At 48.2% G+C, this 16,149-nt stretch overlaps 1 protein-coding gene across 1 annotated transcript; it reads right to left on the reverse strand.

Annotated features, from left to right (window-relative positions):
• Positions 1–1,486: 1,486 nt before the first annotated feature.
• Positions 1,487–3,226, reverse strand: NINJ2 (ninjurin 2). Its single transcript, XM_009987778.2, has 2 exons — positions 2,998–3,226; positions 1,487–1,650 (listed from the first exon to the last, which is right to left on the reverse strand). Exons 1-2 carry the CDS (start codon positions 3,194–3,196, stop codon positions 1,487–1,489), a joined length of 363 nt encoding a protein of 120 aa, XP_009986080.2. The 5' UTR covers positions 3,197–3,226.
• Positions 3,227–16,149: the final 12,923 nt, after the last annotated feature.

The following is a 16,149-nucleotide window of genomic DNA, read 5'->3' on the forward strand; positions in this document are numbered from 1 at the left end:
TGGCAATGACGTCAGACCATAATATCTATTTTCTGTCCTTGTAAATTCTCCAATGCTGGAAATATCTGATTGTTTTCTTAACTGTTTCGCATTTAATTTTTTTTTAAAACAACTAGGAAAATGTTTGAACTGGTTTTAGCTGCGTTGACATACACTTTCCTATCCTTCCATGAGAACTACATTTTTTTTTTGAGTTTGAGAAATCCCTTCCAACATCTGGGAGGTAAACTATTAGATAGCATTGCTGTAAGTATAGAGAATTACACTTGAGACAAAAAAAGCTGGCCTTTTTTTGTTTATTTAGCCTACAAAGTCAATTGTTCCATCTTCTCTATGAAGTGAGCTAATATTGAATGTGTCGCGCAGGCGGCTAAAATAAGAGATGAGATTTCCAGAACTGGGCTTTGAAGCTGTGTACCTGCTGCTCTTCCTGCAGCCTTCTCTAGCAAAGTTTGCTCTGGCTTCCAAAGGCAATGGAGGATCCCACCCCTTCGGAGCTGCAAAAGCCTTACGGTATTCCGTAAGGGGCCAGTATTCCATGGAACGCGTACAGTTTTGAGAGTTTCACCCAGTCTCTGGATTCATTAATGGGCTGCTGCCGAGGTCAGGAACAGCAGAGAGGAGAGAGAGCTTTTCTGGCCGGCCACGCTGCTCAGATCCTGCAAGAAAGACAAGAAATGGCAGTGAGGTGGCAGCGGGCTCCTCCGCGCTGCGTGGGAGCTGTCACGGCGTACCGGGTCACTCGGTACCGTGGCCACCTGTTTTTGTGGAGGCTTTTGGCCATTGCATCCTCCCTCATCACATCCTGTGTCTATGGAGCCTTCTCGCTGGCTATGGCCCCAGTGTGCTGCACTTGAACTATGTTTACACATCGCAGGTCATGTAAGCAAGAGATGTGAACTTTGCTTCTTGACCTAAAGCACTTTTGACCTAAGGACATGTCATTCCCTCATCTGACCTGACATGGGAACACGAGCATTTGCTTGGGCTGTTATTCACGAGATTCTCTCTTGGAAATGAGAGTTGGATTCTTAAAACAGCCCCTGCCAAACCACACTGGCTGTTGAGAAGAGCTCCTTCATCCCCCACCTCTCTGGCACCTTCCTTTTTTTCTGCTCAGATGATGCTGCCACCTTTGGTTACCTCCCACAAGGCACCTAGTTGTCTTCCCCAAATTTAGCTCCCGTCCACAACTGCTATCCACATCTAGTGTGAGGTCTGCAGTCATCTGAGAACTCCTTGCTGCTGATGGTGTTCTTGCCTTAAAGACTAAGTGAGGAAATCCTCGTTCTCCGCAGGAATTCGTTCCATAGCCCCAGCTGCTTGTGGGACAACAACGTGCCTCTAGAAAGGCTTTGTTCGTTTGTGCAGCTTGGCCTTCTCCTTCTCCACTTTGCAATGATGTTTTCTGAGCTTGAGAGCCCTTCCAGGGGCTGTCAGTGTTAGGAACTCACCCCTTTCTTACCTGACTCCATCGCCCCATGACTTAATAAGGTCGAAAATTCCTGGTAGGGTAGAGGCCAGTCTTCTGCACCCCAAAGGCTGTGATGAAGATGTTGAGGATGACCGTGATGAAGATGAGGGCTGTGGCAGCATTGTTGAGGATGTTTAGCCGGGGTTGCTTTGTGACATCATTCAGGTTCAAACGAGCTGTGCGATACAGTGCAAAAAGAAAGGGAGATTTGTAGCTTGACTCCAAGTCCCCCAGCCCCTGCAAGCCTTCTCAATACCCGTAGTGCCCCTGGGAACTGTGGCCACAGACCTGTGGGAGTAGTCCCAGGAACTTTACAGGGTCCACAGCTTGCCCTAGGATGGCACAGGAGGATGGAGCAGAGGAAAGCCATCTTTTTTTTAATGTCGTTGTCGTTGTGTTGCCATGGAGGTGCCATGGCCCTCCAACAGGCCAGCCCTAAATACCCAAAATATGCTGCATGCTAGCCAGGAGTGTGCCACATGAGCCCAACTGCACAGCCGTGGGACATGCCAAGGGAGGGCTGGGTGGAGAAGATCAGCAATGTTGTGCTGGGGTTGAGAGGCCAGTTCCTCCTCGACCTCCCGGATCTCACATGCGTGCTGACACAGCCATCAACCCCCTCCTCGCCCCCAGACCGAGAGGTGTGTGGATGCATGAAGAGGATCAGCCATCGCTGATGGGCATTGATCAGCTCAGACACGGGAACTCCGTGGTTACTGAGGTTGTCTGACCGACAAGCCGTGCAAACGGCAGCCTCGTGGCCCCCGTCCCCCTTCTCCTCACTGCTGGCTCCAGCTGGGGGGAGGGAAGCCATCTGGGGGATGGGGAAGTAACGCAGCACAGGACTTCCCACAACCTCCTATCCAGTGCCTGACATAGAAAAACATAGAGGGTATAGGGGAAAAAGTAGGGTTGTGCAGACTTTTAATACCGGGCATGTGTTGGAGGTTGAAATGCAGAAACTCCTGTGTCAGATGGAGCACTGGGCGAGCCTGTCTGAAATGCTGGTGTTAACATTCTGTCTGTGTGGCACTAGGAGAACTGTGGGATTGGTTAAATGTGAGGTTAGAATGGGGAATATCTCTGCCTAAAGTGTTCTGATAGACCCCAGCTCGGGTGAGACGAAAAGTACGGCTGAAACGTGGTATCTGCAGGAGCTGCATGAAGGGCCGTGTTACAGGATAGGCAGCAAAAGGCCCAAAATTTAGCTCTTCTCCCCACGACAGGGATTCGGCAGTGAGGAAGTGATGGAAGAGTAGTTGCTCAGAACTACTCTTCTACTACTACTTCTCTACTACTCAGAACAGAGAAACAACCCACTGCCCGCTTTGAAAAGCCGTTAACACAGACCTCCCCATCGCTCACGTGAAGCTGTCTTCAGCCTTCCCGCAGCCCTGGTTGGAGCCAAGGGGAATGATCTGGGGGAAGAGGCATCTGCCTTCCACTCCTGTGCCAGCCAAGCCAGGAGGTGCCTTGCCCTGTGGCACCCTGCGAGGGTGCGCGCGCCTCGGGGGCCACCTTACCAGTGATGATGAGGAGAATCCCGATCACCACCTGGAAGAAGAGGGAGATGCTGATGAGCACGATGAGGGTGGTGTAGTACTGGAAGGAAGTCCCCTGCTCCAGCACCGCTTTGAGCTGCGTGACGTTTGCCATGAACAGTGCCACGTCCAGCATGCTCTCTGCCACGCTCTTCTTCGTCGCGTAGTGGTTGATGTTCATCGGCCCGTTAATCCGGAGCCGAGGATTCGCACCCTGGGGAGACAGGAGGAACTGTGAGAACTGGGACAATTGCTCAGCCAACAGACCCATTCACGTTGAACGGGCTGCTGCCTCCCTGCAGGGTTTATCTAGAATCATGGAATGGTTTGGGTTGGAAGGGACCTCAAAGATCACCCAGTTCCAACCCCCCTGCCATGGGCAGGGACACCCTCCACTACACCAGGTTGCCCAAAGCCTCATCCAACCTGGCCTTGAACACTTCCAGGGATGGAGCATCTACAACTTCTCTGGGCAACCTGTTCCAGTGCCTCCCCACCCTCAGAGTGAAGAATTTCTTCCTTAGATCTAATCGAAATCTCCTCTTTTTCAATTTAGAAAGCCTGGGAAAGAGTCAAAGCTGCGTGTTCTAAATGTGTTTCCCCTCACGTTTGCCTCGTGTTATTAATTGGCACAAGATATTCGTGGTGATCAAGAGCTCAGTGAGGTTAGAAAAATATTGGGTGTTTTTGTGGAAAACAAGCTTATCCAGAGTTACAGTAATGCAGATTACCCAGAGCCAGGGGTTTTGCGAGGAATATTAAATTCTCTTCCTTCAGGGCACAGGCAAGCCTCAGACTTGCAGGGGATTGAGAGATCTTCTCTTGGGGTTAAGTGTTCAAAGGGCTGTCTGTGGCTGGGCTTTGTATCTTCTCTGAACAATTTTGCTGGCTACTGTCGGAGGTGAAACGCTAGAGCAGATGGGACAACCGACATTTTTGTTCCTGAAACTAGAGGCACTATTGCTTCAAAACATCGGGCCCTGAAACGAGGGGTGGGATCCATCACACCTGACTTCAACGACTCATTCAGGTGCGTTTTTTGTCAGTGGAAAGAGACAGGTATTTACAAAAGATAAATCACCTGGTTACTCTGAGCCTAATTACAAGCTGTGGGTCGTTTGGATGCTTTTAGCCATCCACCTCCTCTCTATCTTTCTTGTTAACTGAGTTCAGGTGTTAGCTATCTTCCCCCAATTGAGGAAAAAACCCAAAGAAAAGGGGACTACAGTTTCCAATTCACCCAGAGTGTCAAAAATCGGTAACAAACCACCAGCAAAGGCAACAATTACAAAAGATTTGGATATATTTGCAGCAAGCTACGACCTTCTTTCTTAAAAAGAAAGAGAAACAACACTTCCACGTAGAGACAGAACTTCAGTTCTGGGTAATCAGCCTCCTGTCAGGTGCAGCAAAGACCAGCAGCCTGGCCCTGAGTGCTGCCTGATGGACAACCCTTTAAAGCTGGAGATAAGGGCTAGGTGTGGGTCTGAGATGACCTCTTTTGCTCAGAGCGGTGGAAGAGAGTTCTTCAGGAGCATGCTCGATGCAGGACTGCGTTGACATCAACTGGTAAGTCCTATTTTGGTCCTTTTATACCAGATAAAGTACAAAATGTAATCTCTGTGCTCAGGATTTGATATTGGAGAAGGGTTGTGGTTTGTGTTTCATGCTGTTGTCTCTGGTCTCTTTGGGCTTCCCTAGGCAGAAGTGGTTTTTTCTGTGCCAGGGTAGGAGTGTGAGCAAAGCTGGTGATCCTGGGAGAGCAGTGCATGTGGTTGTGTGTCTGATACTTGGAACTGGGGCTGGATTTTGGAAGGGGCTTGTGGCCTGGGCTAGCAGCCACCCTTAAGTGAGAAAGATGTGTAGTAAAAAGCAGGTGGGCAGGACTGTGTGCAGTTTGAACTATTGGTGACCTGTGATCCCTAAGAAGGGGCTGACTTGGGGTAGGAAAGTGCTTTTGGGCATGTGGGTTTTTTTTGATAGCTTAAAGTATGTAACACTCATGGCTTCTAACAAAAAAGTTAAGGTGGTTATGAGGTTGCTTTGCTAAGTTTCTGTTTCTTCTTGTGGAAGACGTGGGTTAAAGATGGTAGAAGAAGATAAAAGTGGAAGTGTAAAGAGCTGGTAAGGACTCTAAAGCAGCATATAGGGCTTCAGGATTTCTTCAGCATTACTGTCTGGGTGTAAGAGTGATATCTCACGTCTTGGTGAGAGGAGGCTAGCTAATGGTCTGTTCCTGGCAACGCATCTTAAAAACCTCTACTGTTCCTTCCCAGCTGGCTTAAAAGCATGTAATCCTGTTGTGAGAGAGCCATACCCAAACCAAGCCATGCTGTGTTTGAGATTTGACCTCTTTCATGTGTTTTTCTTCCTTCTTTCTGAAGATTTCGCCCACCTCCCTGCAGCATCCCAAGGCTGAGCACTGATAGTGTATCTCCATGTAGTGATGAGTTAAGTGTGGGAGAACAAGGGCACTGTACAAGCAAGTCGGAGCTTTTGTGAAGTGAGTGATTGGTACCAGCAGGCTGAGACATCTGTTCCCAGTAGCTTATGTAGAGACAAATGAAGCAAGTCAGGAGCTCTGGTTGAACACCCCCTCATCTGGACCTGCTCCACGCTCCTTTAACTGGAGTGTGAAATGGGGCAGAGTTTCAATGTACTGAGCTCTGTGTCCCAGATGATCACATGATGAAAACAGACAGCCTTTGCTCTTATGATGGCATGTCCCCTGTTTGGCATGTGATGCCACAGGCAGGGATGGCCACTGCTCTTGGATTGGGAAAGCCCTTGCACGGAGCAATGCAAAATCAGGATTACGGTTTCAAAGTAACATCAGCTCAGGCTTGGCAGATGAACAAAGGTTGATGGACACCAAGCTTTCCTTTAGGCAGCTAAACAATCAACCATGCAACTCAGGTTTCCCTGCAGCTGGATTGCCCAGGCAGCTGTTGGGGGCTATGTGGTATCACCGGGGAGATTAAATGTTCCACTTTGGGCAAAAAGAGCCTTAAGTTGTGTCACAGGACGTACCTGAAGGCTTGTCAAAGTAATTTATGTCATCAGGCCAGAGCTGTTTTCTTCCTAGTCTCTCAAGTATTCCCTTTCTGAGGCTGGAGGTCGCTGCCTGCTCTTCTCCATATTGCATCAAAGAGAGGAAACCTGGAGCTGGCAGTGGGACACCAGGTTCCTCTTGTGAGCGTTGTTGCAGAGCCAGCACATCTGCTGTGAAACAGCACCTACCAGTATGCAAGGCTTTCCCAGGAGAGGGGTGTATCATTATTTCCCAGTTTTTAGTGGTAGGAAAACTTCATTCTGTGTAAAGGTGGCACTGCAGGGGCTGAGCGAGGCACCATCTACTTTTTCCATGTCAGAGGTTTATTTTTGTTCAAAACACATACTTTACACCCCCCACAATACTTAAATCTTGCTTCTATAGTTGTTTTTAATTTTTGTTGGAATTCTTATAGAAAGATGGATGAATATCATCAGGAGCATGGGTTTTTTTTAATTATTATTTTTAAAATTGAACTCTGGTGATGTTGCAGTGAGCTGGCAGGTCCCAGGACCTGTGAAACCTGGCTCTGGCAGCAGAGGGCATGCTGAGCTCCAAAGCAACCTGAAAAATTTCCTCTGATGTTGGTTTTCAAGCAAGGTCCTTTGGGTTTTTGATTAGGCATTTATTTTTTACAAGAAACAGCTACTTTCTTCTGAACACTTTTGAAGGAAGTTCATCTAAATATTTATTTCCAAAGCTTGCAGATTTGGGGCCGAGGGGTGTATGGAGATTTCTCAAAGCCACTTATACAATTTCTACAAAACCTACAGTTTCTCTTGTGTTTTTTTCAGGGCAGAAAAAAGGAAATAAAATTATAGAGCAGATCAAATCACAAATCTGTGAGGTTTGTGACCCTGTCCTCAGAGGAGGACAGCCTGGAAGTGACAGTGGGGACAGCATGGGGCTCCCAAGTATCAGAGTGACAATGCTCTTGGTGGGAGAAGGGGCTCACTGGGAGTGCTGGGGTCGATACCCACTCTATCCCAAGGCAGAGGCTGTTTTTCTCCACTTTGGCCCAACAGGGAGCACCTTGGCTGTGTTCCACCAACAAAAGTAGTAGTAAACCTCATCATGGGTGCTGCAGGCAAAAGGGAAATAGAGTCTTCAGGGCCAGTCCCCCCTTTTTTTCCTTTTAATATAGCCATCTGTTCTGCTCGCTTGGGGTCCTGTTCAGAGCCAAATGGTTGTGTTACCTTCAATTCATATTGGAAAAATCCCAGAGAATAAGTCAGGGGTGGTTTCCTGGTATCTCAGGCTCTCGCTATGCACAGGACTGGTCCTGATGGAGGTCTTTCTCTGAAGTGTTGTGCTACCTCTGTGATGGGTCACTGCTTAGCGTAAGAGAGGGCTCACTGACACCAACTGTTCGGATGAGAGCTCTCCAACCAAAAAAGTAACTTCTGGGAGCTGAGGGCCAGCACTTCTTCAGAAGCAGCAGTCAAATGGCAGGCACAGATCCTGCATGCTCGTTAAGCACTGGTCCTGTTCTCCAATGTCACCCATCTCCTAATCTTTCTGTTTTCCTTATCCAGTCTGTGCCTCATCTCATGCCTGCAGAGCTCTCTCCAGGAGAGACACTGCTGTGGTGCAGCACCTGGGACCCTTGTCCTTGAGCTAAGGGGTGCCTAAGCAAGACCCTCCTGTTGATAAGGGGCAGCTGGGTGAAATGGCCAGCACAGCCTCTCTGGCTCACCCAGCTGAAGGGTGGCCTCCTGCTCCCACTGCAGCTCCCCAAAACAACATGGAGCAGGAGTGGGGAGGCTGATAGCAAAACCCAAAGCCATGTAGAGCTTGAAGGTTTGGAAGTGGATAGGGAAGCCAGGCAGTCCCCTGGCTGTGGCTGGCAGGGGGGGTAGAAGAGAGACATGGGGGCTGGTCAGGAGGTAGCAGAGCCCCAGGAGAGCTGGGGCACCTCTCCTTGCCCTTGCCCTCCAGCTGACACACCAGCTGGCAGCCTGCAGAGACCTGCTTGTCACATCGAGAGTGCATGTGCTGCTCTCTTTCTCCCTCTCCATGCTGCTTCTCCTCTCTTGTTCACCCTGCAGACTCTCTGCCCCTGTCTGCATCTTCTGTTCAGCTCCTCCTCTCTCCTTTCAGCTCTTTCTAGTCTCTCCTTCACCATTCTTTTCTCACGCTGTGCCTTTCACCTTGTCTTTTTTCATGCTTTTTGCTGCCATCAAGCTCTCCTCCTTAATGCGTCCCCTTCCTTGGGCTGCTGTCTCCTTTTTCTCCCCCTTGGCACTCTGCACTGCTGTACAGCGAGTTTCTTGAATCCGTTCACTCCCAGACACCACTCGCAGCTTCCTATGCCACAGGGCACCATAAATTATGTATTGCTCAAGTAACTGTCTTACCAAATCTGTATTAAACTCCCTCGTTAACTGTATTTATGATACCGAATTGAAGGGATCCAGGAGTCAACTGGCAGGCTGCAGGGCTGAGCTGGAAGAGAAGCTACTTTTTCTTCTCCTGGTAGCTGGTATGAGGACAAGGTGGGAAGGGCAGTGACACTGGTGGAAGAGCCTCCATCCATAGCTCGGAAGCAGTTAGTGGATTTGGGGGGCTCAAGAACTGCTTGGCACCAGCAATTACAACGTGCTGATGCTGGATCTCTGATTGCTGAACAGAAGCAATTGGGTGTGTATGGGGCGAGGGGGGACAGCAGCTCTTTGAATGGAACTGGGAGTGCACTCAAAAGGATTAGTGGGAACAATTATTTCCAAAGCCTGGATATAGAAGCTGGAACCTGTTCAAGTCACTAGTGTATAGCATCCAGAGCAGTTTTATCCCAGTGTTTTGGGGGAGGAAAAAGAAGGCAAGGAATGACTAAAAGAGCTTTACAAGAAAAAAAACTACAAGTAGGTTAGCAGAGAAAATGAGTTTATAAAAAATGGAAGAGCAGCCGGGAGGCACAACAGTAACTACTGCATTGTGCTTACAAAGTTAAACATACAAAGATGAGTAAATCCCCAAGCTGGATGGCTTATGGCCCAAAATATTAAGAAAAGCTGGGCCTGATCACAGGCTGCTGCCAGATCCAAAGAGCAAATGTGTTCCTATAAATCACTTTAGGACCTTACTTTAGCAATGTTTTGTATTAAATTTGAACTCCTTCCAAGTCTAAGGGTGTTTGCATCCGATGCTGAGGGGTCAGGTTGATTTCTAAAACTGAGGGAACATGGTAACAGCTGTACTGGATCAGACCATAGGGCCAGCTTCCCTCTGACTGTGGTTAGTAGCAGATGTGTAGGGCGAAAAAAGAAATAAAAGATCTTAGAATGGGACAAGTATATAGCAATAGTCCCTAAGTCATCTTGTTGCTCAGTGACGTGCAACTCTGTATACAGGACTGTCCCAGCCCTAGTCTGATGTTGCTCTTGATGTGAGGAAGCTCAAGGTTAATTTATTTGCTGTGTGGCTTAGGGCATCCTACTTGCTCTCCCTGAGCCTTTGTTTCCCTGTCTATAAAATAATGAGAATGCTCACGTAGGTGAGATCTACTGCAGAAGTGTGATATGTACCTGTGTTGTGTGTATAATACGCATGGATGGAGTTCATCATGTGGGTAAGCTGCCAAAGCTGATGAAATTAGGTAGATGATTTCCTTATTCCCAGGGGGCTTTACATCTTGCAGTATTTCCTGGGTAAACCTCACTCTAAGGCACTGGAGCTCAGGTTCATCTGCAGAATTTCACATGTATGTGCCCCTGGTCACCTTCTGGGTGCTCGGGGCTCTCCACAGAAAGGAAAATGTGAGAGTCAGAGTGGAAAGAGGGGAGAATATCTCTGAGGGTTTCAACAGAAGCAGAGCTGATGAAATCACATCCATGACCAGTGAAACTCAGGGGGTTTGGTTCCTCTATTATTCATAAGGCCTTTCATCCACAAAGCATTTTTCCAGTTCCATGTGTACTAACACTCCTGATGTCTTTGTCCTATGGGTCAGTGTCTATCTCCTCTTGCAGAGCTCACCAGCATCTCCAAACAGCCCCTGCTGATTTTTATTCTCACCTGGGTGCAGAGTATTCTTTCTTCAAAACCTGCCAGGCTTAGCTTCCTCCAGTGCCAGGGATTTGAGCCAACCTCTGGATCTAAAAAAGGCTGGATCTGCTGGCTTTGTTCGGAGCTGGCACGCTCCGAGTTGTGTCAGTTGGCAGCTGAGCATCTGGCCTCGTGCCATCAGCAGAAGTAAAAAAAAACCAAGGTGCTGTCACTGATCTAAACTTCCATAAACCCTTAATCCCAGTTGTTTGTGTGTTGTGGTGGTGTTTGGTTGTTTGTTTTTTTCCCCCAAGGCTGGCCAAACTAGGTATTGAATACTGCAACTAGTGAGGAAGTAACTGGGGTGATGGGCAGATACTCATAGTTTGCAATGGACTTTAGGGAGGTCTGCAGAGCAGCATCTCAGGTCTGTGCTAGGCTGCTTGGGAATGTCAGGCTTAGAAACAACATCAGCTGCCTCTGGAAAGATTTTGAACACATTAGGAGTGCTCTAACAAATGGCTGTTGCGTTTTAACATGAGAAAATGCAAAGTGATGCATGGCTGTGGCTGTTCAGATTCCATTAGTCTTAAGGCCCTTCCATTAAGCTCTGGCTTTGTGGGGCTGCCTCTTGCTTGGGAAGCTGCTGTGCCAAGGAAGGGGAGATAGGTGAGTCCTGGGGAGCGCATCCATGGCGGCTCTCTGAGTCCTGGGGAGCGCATCCATGGCGGCTCTCTGAGTCCTGGGGAGCGCATCCATGGCGGCTCTCTGAGTCCTGGGGAGCGCATCCATGGCGGCTCTCTGAGTCCTGGGGAGCGCATCCATGGCGGCTCTCTGAGTCCTGGGGAGCGCATCCATGGCGGCTCTCTGAGTCCTGGGGAGCGCATCCATGGCGGCTCTCTGAGTCCTGGGGAGCGCATCCATGGCGGCTCTCTGAGTCCTGGGGAGCGCATCCATGGCGGCTCTCTGAGTCCTGGGGAGCGCATCCATGGCGGCTCTCTGAGTCCTGGGGAGCGCATCCATGGCGGCTCTCTGAGTCCTGGGGAGCGCATCCATGGCGGCTCTCTGAGTCCTGGGGAGCGCATCCATGGCGGCTCTCTGAGTCCTGGGGAGCGCATCCATGGCGGCTCTCTGAGTCCTGGGGAGCGCATCCATGGCGGCTCTCTGAGTCCTGGGGAGCGCATCCATGGCGGCTCTCTGAGTCCTGGGGAGCGCATCCATGGCGGCTCTCTGAGTCCTGGGGAGCGCATCCATGGCGGCTCTCTGAGTCCTGGGGAGCGCATCCATGGCGGCTCTCTGAGTCCTGGGGAGCGCATCCATGGCGGCTCTCTGAGTCCTGGGGAGCGCATCCATGGCGGCTCTCTGAGTCCAGCTGAAGAACTGTCGTGTTTGCTGTGGGTTTATTACTGCTCTGTGCAGGGTGGATACATCAGCATTTCTTCTCGTGGTTGGGTTGTTGTCTGACTGAGGCTATTGCACCTGTTCTTGGATTGATTATGGGAATCATTTAGCTACATTTTTAGAGGGTTTTGCTGCTGCCGGGGCTCAAAGGGACAAAAATGGGGCAGTGTGGGTAAAGGCACTTCAGGAGTTGGAGAGGTCTGAGCTTGGCTCTAAGCTGTTGTAATTTCTGTCTTGGATTCTTGGTAAAAATGAGGATAAAACTTGGAATTCTCAAAACTTAAGAGCTTTCCAGCACAAGAAAATGCTTCCCTGTGTGTGTACAGTAACTAGCACAATGAAGCTCTGGTCTTGGGCAGAGCCTCTTGGGCAGAGCCTCTTCTCCTAACTCTATTTGAGGAACCTTCTACCCATGTCTTAAGTGAACCAGCTGAGGAGCCACAAGGTGTGCTCGCAGATCAGCAAAGGATGGCAGAGTGCAGAATGAGACCAGTGTCCTGCCCTTGAGTCTCTTGCTTTCCCTACAAAGCTTCGCCTACCTGATATCAGTTATGGATGGCTTCCTGCAACTACTTTTTCATGACGAAATATGAACGTAGCTGACTTCTAAAGTACCAAATACAGGGCATTTCTTTCCCCTACACTTGCTACATCAGACCTTCAAGGTGTGTATTCAAGCTTCTTAATTGAGCATGGATTCACTGGCTTAAATTTTGTTTCTCCTTTGAGTGGCAAAACATCAAGCAATTGTTTAGGCATACATTGCTTCAAAAAGGGTCAGTATGAAGCAAGACTAAATCAAGAAGGGACTTGGAACAAATTCCCACTAGGAAAGCAGCTGTTTTTCCCCTGTATCCTATGGACTGTAGGAGATAGCAGCTGCCTCAAAAGGCAGCTAAGAAAAGTGAGCTCATATGTTCAAGAGGTGTCTTATGTGTATAAGTGATATCTCTGAAATGGTCTGCCACTCTGCTGGGAAACATTTCCAAGTTCAGATTTTAAAGCAGTGGAAAAGGCTCAGTGGAATGCCTTAGAGGCCTAGAGGGTAGTACCTTCTAAGTAGCTAAGGTTAATCTTTTGCTGCTCTGAAGCCTGTGAGCAGGTAAGGTGTTAAACACAATGACTCTTTGCTCTGCTCATCATCTGGGAAAAATTGTCATTGTCAAGCTAAGAAGGAGATGCCTCAATTGCAAAAGCCAGGGACGTGTCCCACAAGGAGGGGAGGCTGTTTTTTTCTGTTTCAAGTGGCACCCAGACATCTCATCACACGTGGGTGTCCTGCTGTAACAAGCACAAATTAACTTGCTTAGCAGCACGCAGCCTGCCACAGATGTAACCCAAAATGTGATCTAGTTTTCTGACAGATTCATAGATTTCTAGGTTGGAAAAGACCTTAGAGATCATCGAGTCCAACTGTCCCTAATCCCCATTAAACCATATCGCTAAGTAGATCATCCAGCCTATTCTTAAACACATCCAGGGATGGGGACTCAACCATCTCCCTGGTGGTTGAGCATTACCTTCCTTCCTTCAACCTGCAGCTTGCTGAGTCCTTGCTCATTGTTGAAACCAAGTAATCCTACTCTTTGGCTCTTCCTCTTTGACTCTTCTTTCATTGGCATACCTAGTGTTTTTTGTTTGGGGGGGGACAATATTGCAGAGGAAATATTCTGACTTCTCTGCAGTCCTGCTGCTGTTAGCTGAAGTTACATGAATCTGAACCAACAGGAAAATCCAGATGGGGTCAGGGTGAGTTTTGTGCCAGAACCTGTTTGTGGGTATTTTTTGGTCATATGTGACAAACCTGAAGCAGTCAGAGCCTTGACATGGAATTGCCTTGCATCACAAGGCCAAAAAAGAAAAAGCCTCTAGTCTGTAAAACTGGAGTTACGAGAACTGTCTATTAAGATTAAAAAATGGTAATTTTTTACTTAGAGAAATTCTTGAGTGACACAATCAACTGTTGAAACAAAGTGGCTTTGCATGGTGAGCCTAATTCCTTCAGTCTTGGTTTCCCTCCCAGCAACTTCCACAGCCTAACTGGTGTGTATGAACCTGCTGGTCTCCTTAAAGGCCCCTGGAGAGCCTTCTCCATCATGTTTGAGTTACTCACCCTCCTGCCCCTGCATAGCCCTGTGGCGTGTGCTCTGGGCACTCTTTTCCCCCTCTTCTAGAGCCTTCTGAAGGCCAGGGGTGAAACAGCTGGCACAGGGCAAATGGGCAGCCGTCCTCCCACACCATCCCCAAATGAGGAAGCGTGCCATCCCCTTGTTACTGGAGAATGCAACTTTCTATATAGCAAATTGGAAGAAAGGAAGCTAAGCAGTTATGGCATCTGCTGCAATTAGTGTTTGTGGTACTGCGTTCTGGAAGAAACTAGCCCTGTGCCAGACCCAGCTCCCCCACCCAGGCTCGTGTACCAGCCCACGTGGCGAGTCCCCTTGCAGAAAGGCAGCGGTGCTGGGCTCTGTGGGTGCTCCCCCAGAGCACAGAATATCCGTGGGATATTCTCCTGTCCCATGCTGGTCCTTGGAGGCAGCTGCTTCAGCAGGCTGACCCTGACAGTAGGAGAGAAGAAGTGGAGGCAGCAAAAAGATTGCAAGGAGCAGTTCTGTTCTTATTTATTTTTTTTTTCCCCCAGTGCAGATTTTTTCAAGCCACACAGACCCAATGGGATCTCAAACAATGCCACGCAGAGGGTCCGAGCTCTGTAATTAAGCCCCTGCAGAGGCTCAGCTCTTGTAGGGGACCTGGAATTCCCAGGCAAGTTCTCACTAGAGAGCACTGGGACCCAGGGACACTGCTAACTGTGTTGAGAATGAAGGAAAGATCCAACACAATGTCCTTGCAAGCCCTGAGTACAGGAGGAAAATCTGAGATTGGCATATCTGGTGTCGTGTTGCTTTATGTGGGTTTAACAACTCGAGGCATGGGAGTTGGGAAACTTTGACTCTGCTGTTCCTGTTAATAATTTAATTGAAAGCTGGGCCAAGGCCCTGCCTTAGGATGTACAGTTTAAGCTCAGGGAGGAGGTGTAAGGTGATTATAGAGTGGAAGGTTTTCCTTGGTGATTAGAAATATTAGCTTTGGCTTTCCCTTGTCTTCCTGGAGGAATTTCAAGGGTGGGGTCATCCTGTTGTTTGGGTTTGTAGCTTGCTATGTTGACAGAAGGATTCATATGATGAAGTTGTTTTTCCTTTTTTCTTTCCATCTTCCAGTGGAGCTTGATGGTGCTGTGACAGCCGGTCGTGCTACATTCAGGGCAGCGATGCAGCGTGCTATAAAAATAGGCATCGGTGTATCACTAGGTTGAACATAAATTGTGAATCGCTGTTGGGTAGAGATCAGCACTGAAAGAGTGATGATGGCCAGTAATGTCTCCCATTTCTGAAAAATGGTACTGGGACTTCCCTGCCCAACTTCCAGTGAGTTCAATGAAATTTAAACAATTAAAACATGTACCTTTGGCCATCTCGGCTTAAGTTAACAATGGTAAATGAAATTACGCTCCCACAGCGTGGCTCTGAAACAGCATCTCCATTAAGATGCTTTCTTACTTTATAAGATCAAAGTGGAAGAATTGAAGTGCCAGGATCAGATGTTTTTTCAAAATAGTAGGTAATGGGCCTATTCTTCTTGGCAAACTGTAGCAAGTAGTTAATGTTAACCTGAGACCACCAGGTCACTGGCACAACAGAGGAACTAGGTGAGAAAATCAGCAACTTGCATTGCAATACTAGGGAATGCTGGAGAGATTAAGGTGAAATCGTGTGTTTCAGGAGAACTCAATTATACTGAGGAGGACGATGCACACAGGAATTCAACAGGAAAGGGAAGGACCTCTGCTGCTTTTGCTTTTTAATCATCAGTTGCTTGCTTTGTGTTAGTCTCCGAGACCAAGTGGGGAGTGCATGCAGTGGGGAGGGCTATTGCCCCTCTGCCCCTCCATGTTAGAGGGCTGCTGAGTTTTTGTCTCCTTCTGATGGTTGCTCCAGCTGTGCCTTCACAGCTGCCTCCACTTGTCCTGCTGAGTTCAGAAGCTCAGCTTTCAAAATCTCAGGTCCCGTGTTACAGCATCCAGCTGTAACATGGACATCAGTATGTCTTCCTAAAATCTAGAATCTGCTCTCGGGAGGTACGGGGAGGAGGGTGGCAGGAGAAATAGCCAAATTAGATGGTATAACCAGCAGGTGGTGCTCAGTTGTAATTCCAAAGGGTTGCTCCATCGTTAAGATAGTACCAAGAATTCTTGCAGTGCTGTCGGTTATCCGATGTCCCCGATGATATGCTAGTATTTTTCTTCTGGTGGATTATGAATTTAGATAGAATGATGACTAAAAGGGGTTATATACTGCTCAGTTCTATGCTACAAAGCATTGCAAAAGTGCGTTGTATCATTTGGCACCTTCTCTGACCAGTTGCAAAGTAGAGATTGAAGTCTAAGGGCGAAGAGTCCAGAAGGCATAATTGTGTGGGCTTTAAAGATGCTATAACATTTTAAAGATGACATAACTTATTTAAGATACAGTCCTGTAGGAATCCACACAGTGAAAGAAATACGCAGCAAGTGTAGAGTGCTCCTCCTGCCTTTTCCCTCTAAAATAGATGATTAATGGAGTTCATTTTGCGTTTTTATGTTGTGTTAGCACCCAAGACCCTAGACTAAGCTGTGACTGGAAGACTATAGTGAGTAATGT

Source organism: Tauraco erythrolophus, chromosome 4 (genome assembly GCF_009769465.1).
Source record: "Tauraco erythrolophus isolate bTauEry1 chromosome 4, bTauEry1.pri, whole genome shotgun sequence".
Classification (NCBI taxonomy): domain Eukaryota; kingdom Metazoa; phylum Chordata; class Aves; order Musophagiformes; family Musophagidae; genus Tauraco; species Tauraco erythrolophus.

Coding starts and splice junctions, on each gene's coding strand:
- NINJ2 (XM_009987778.2), bottom strand. CDS start 3,196: ATGAACATCAACCACTACGCGACGAAGAAGAGCGTGGCAGAGAGCATG. Junction 1,651..2,997: donor GATTCTCCTCATCATCACTG/GTAAGGTGGCCC, acceptor TGTATCGCACAG/CTCGTTTGAACCTGAATGAT.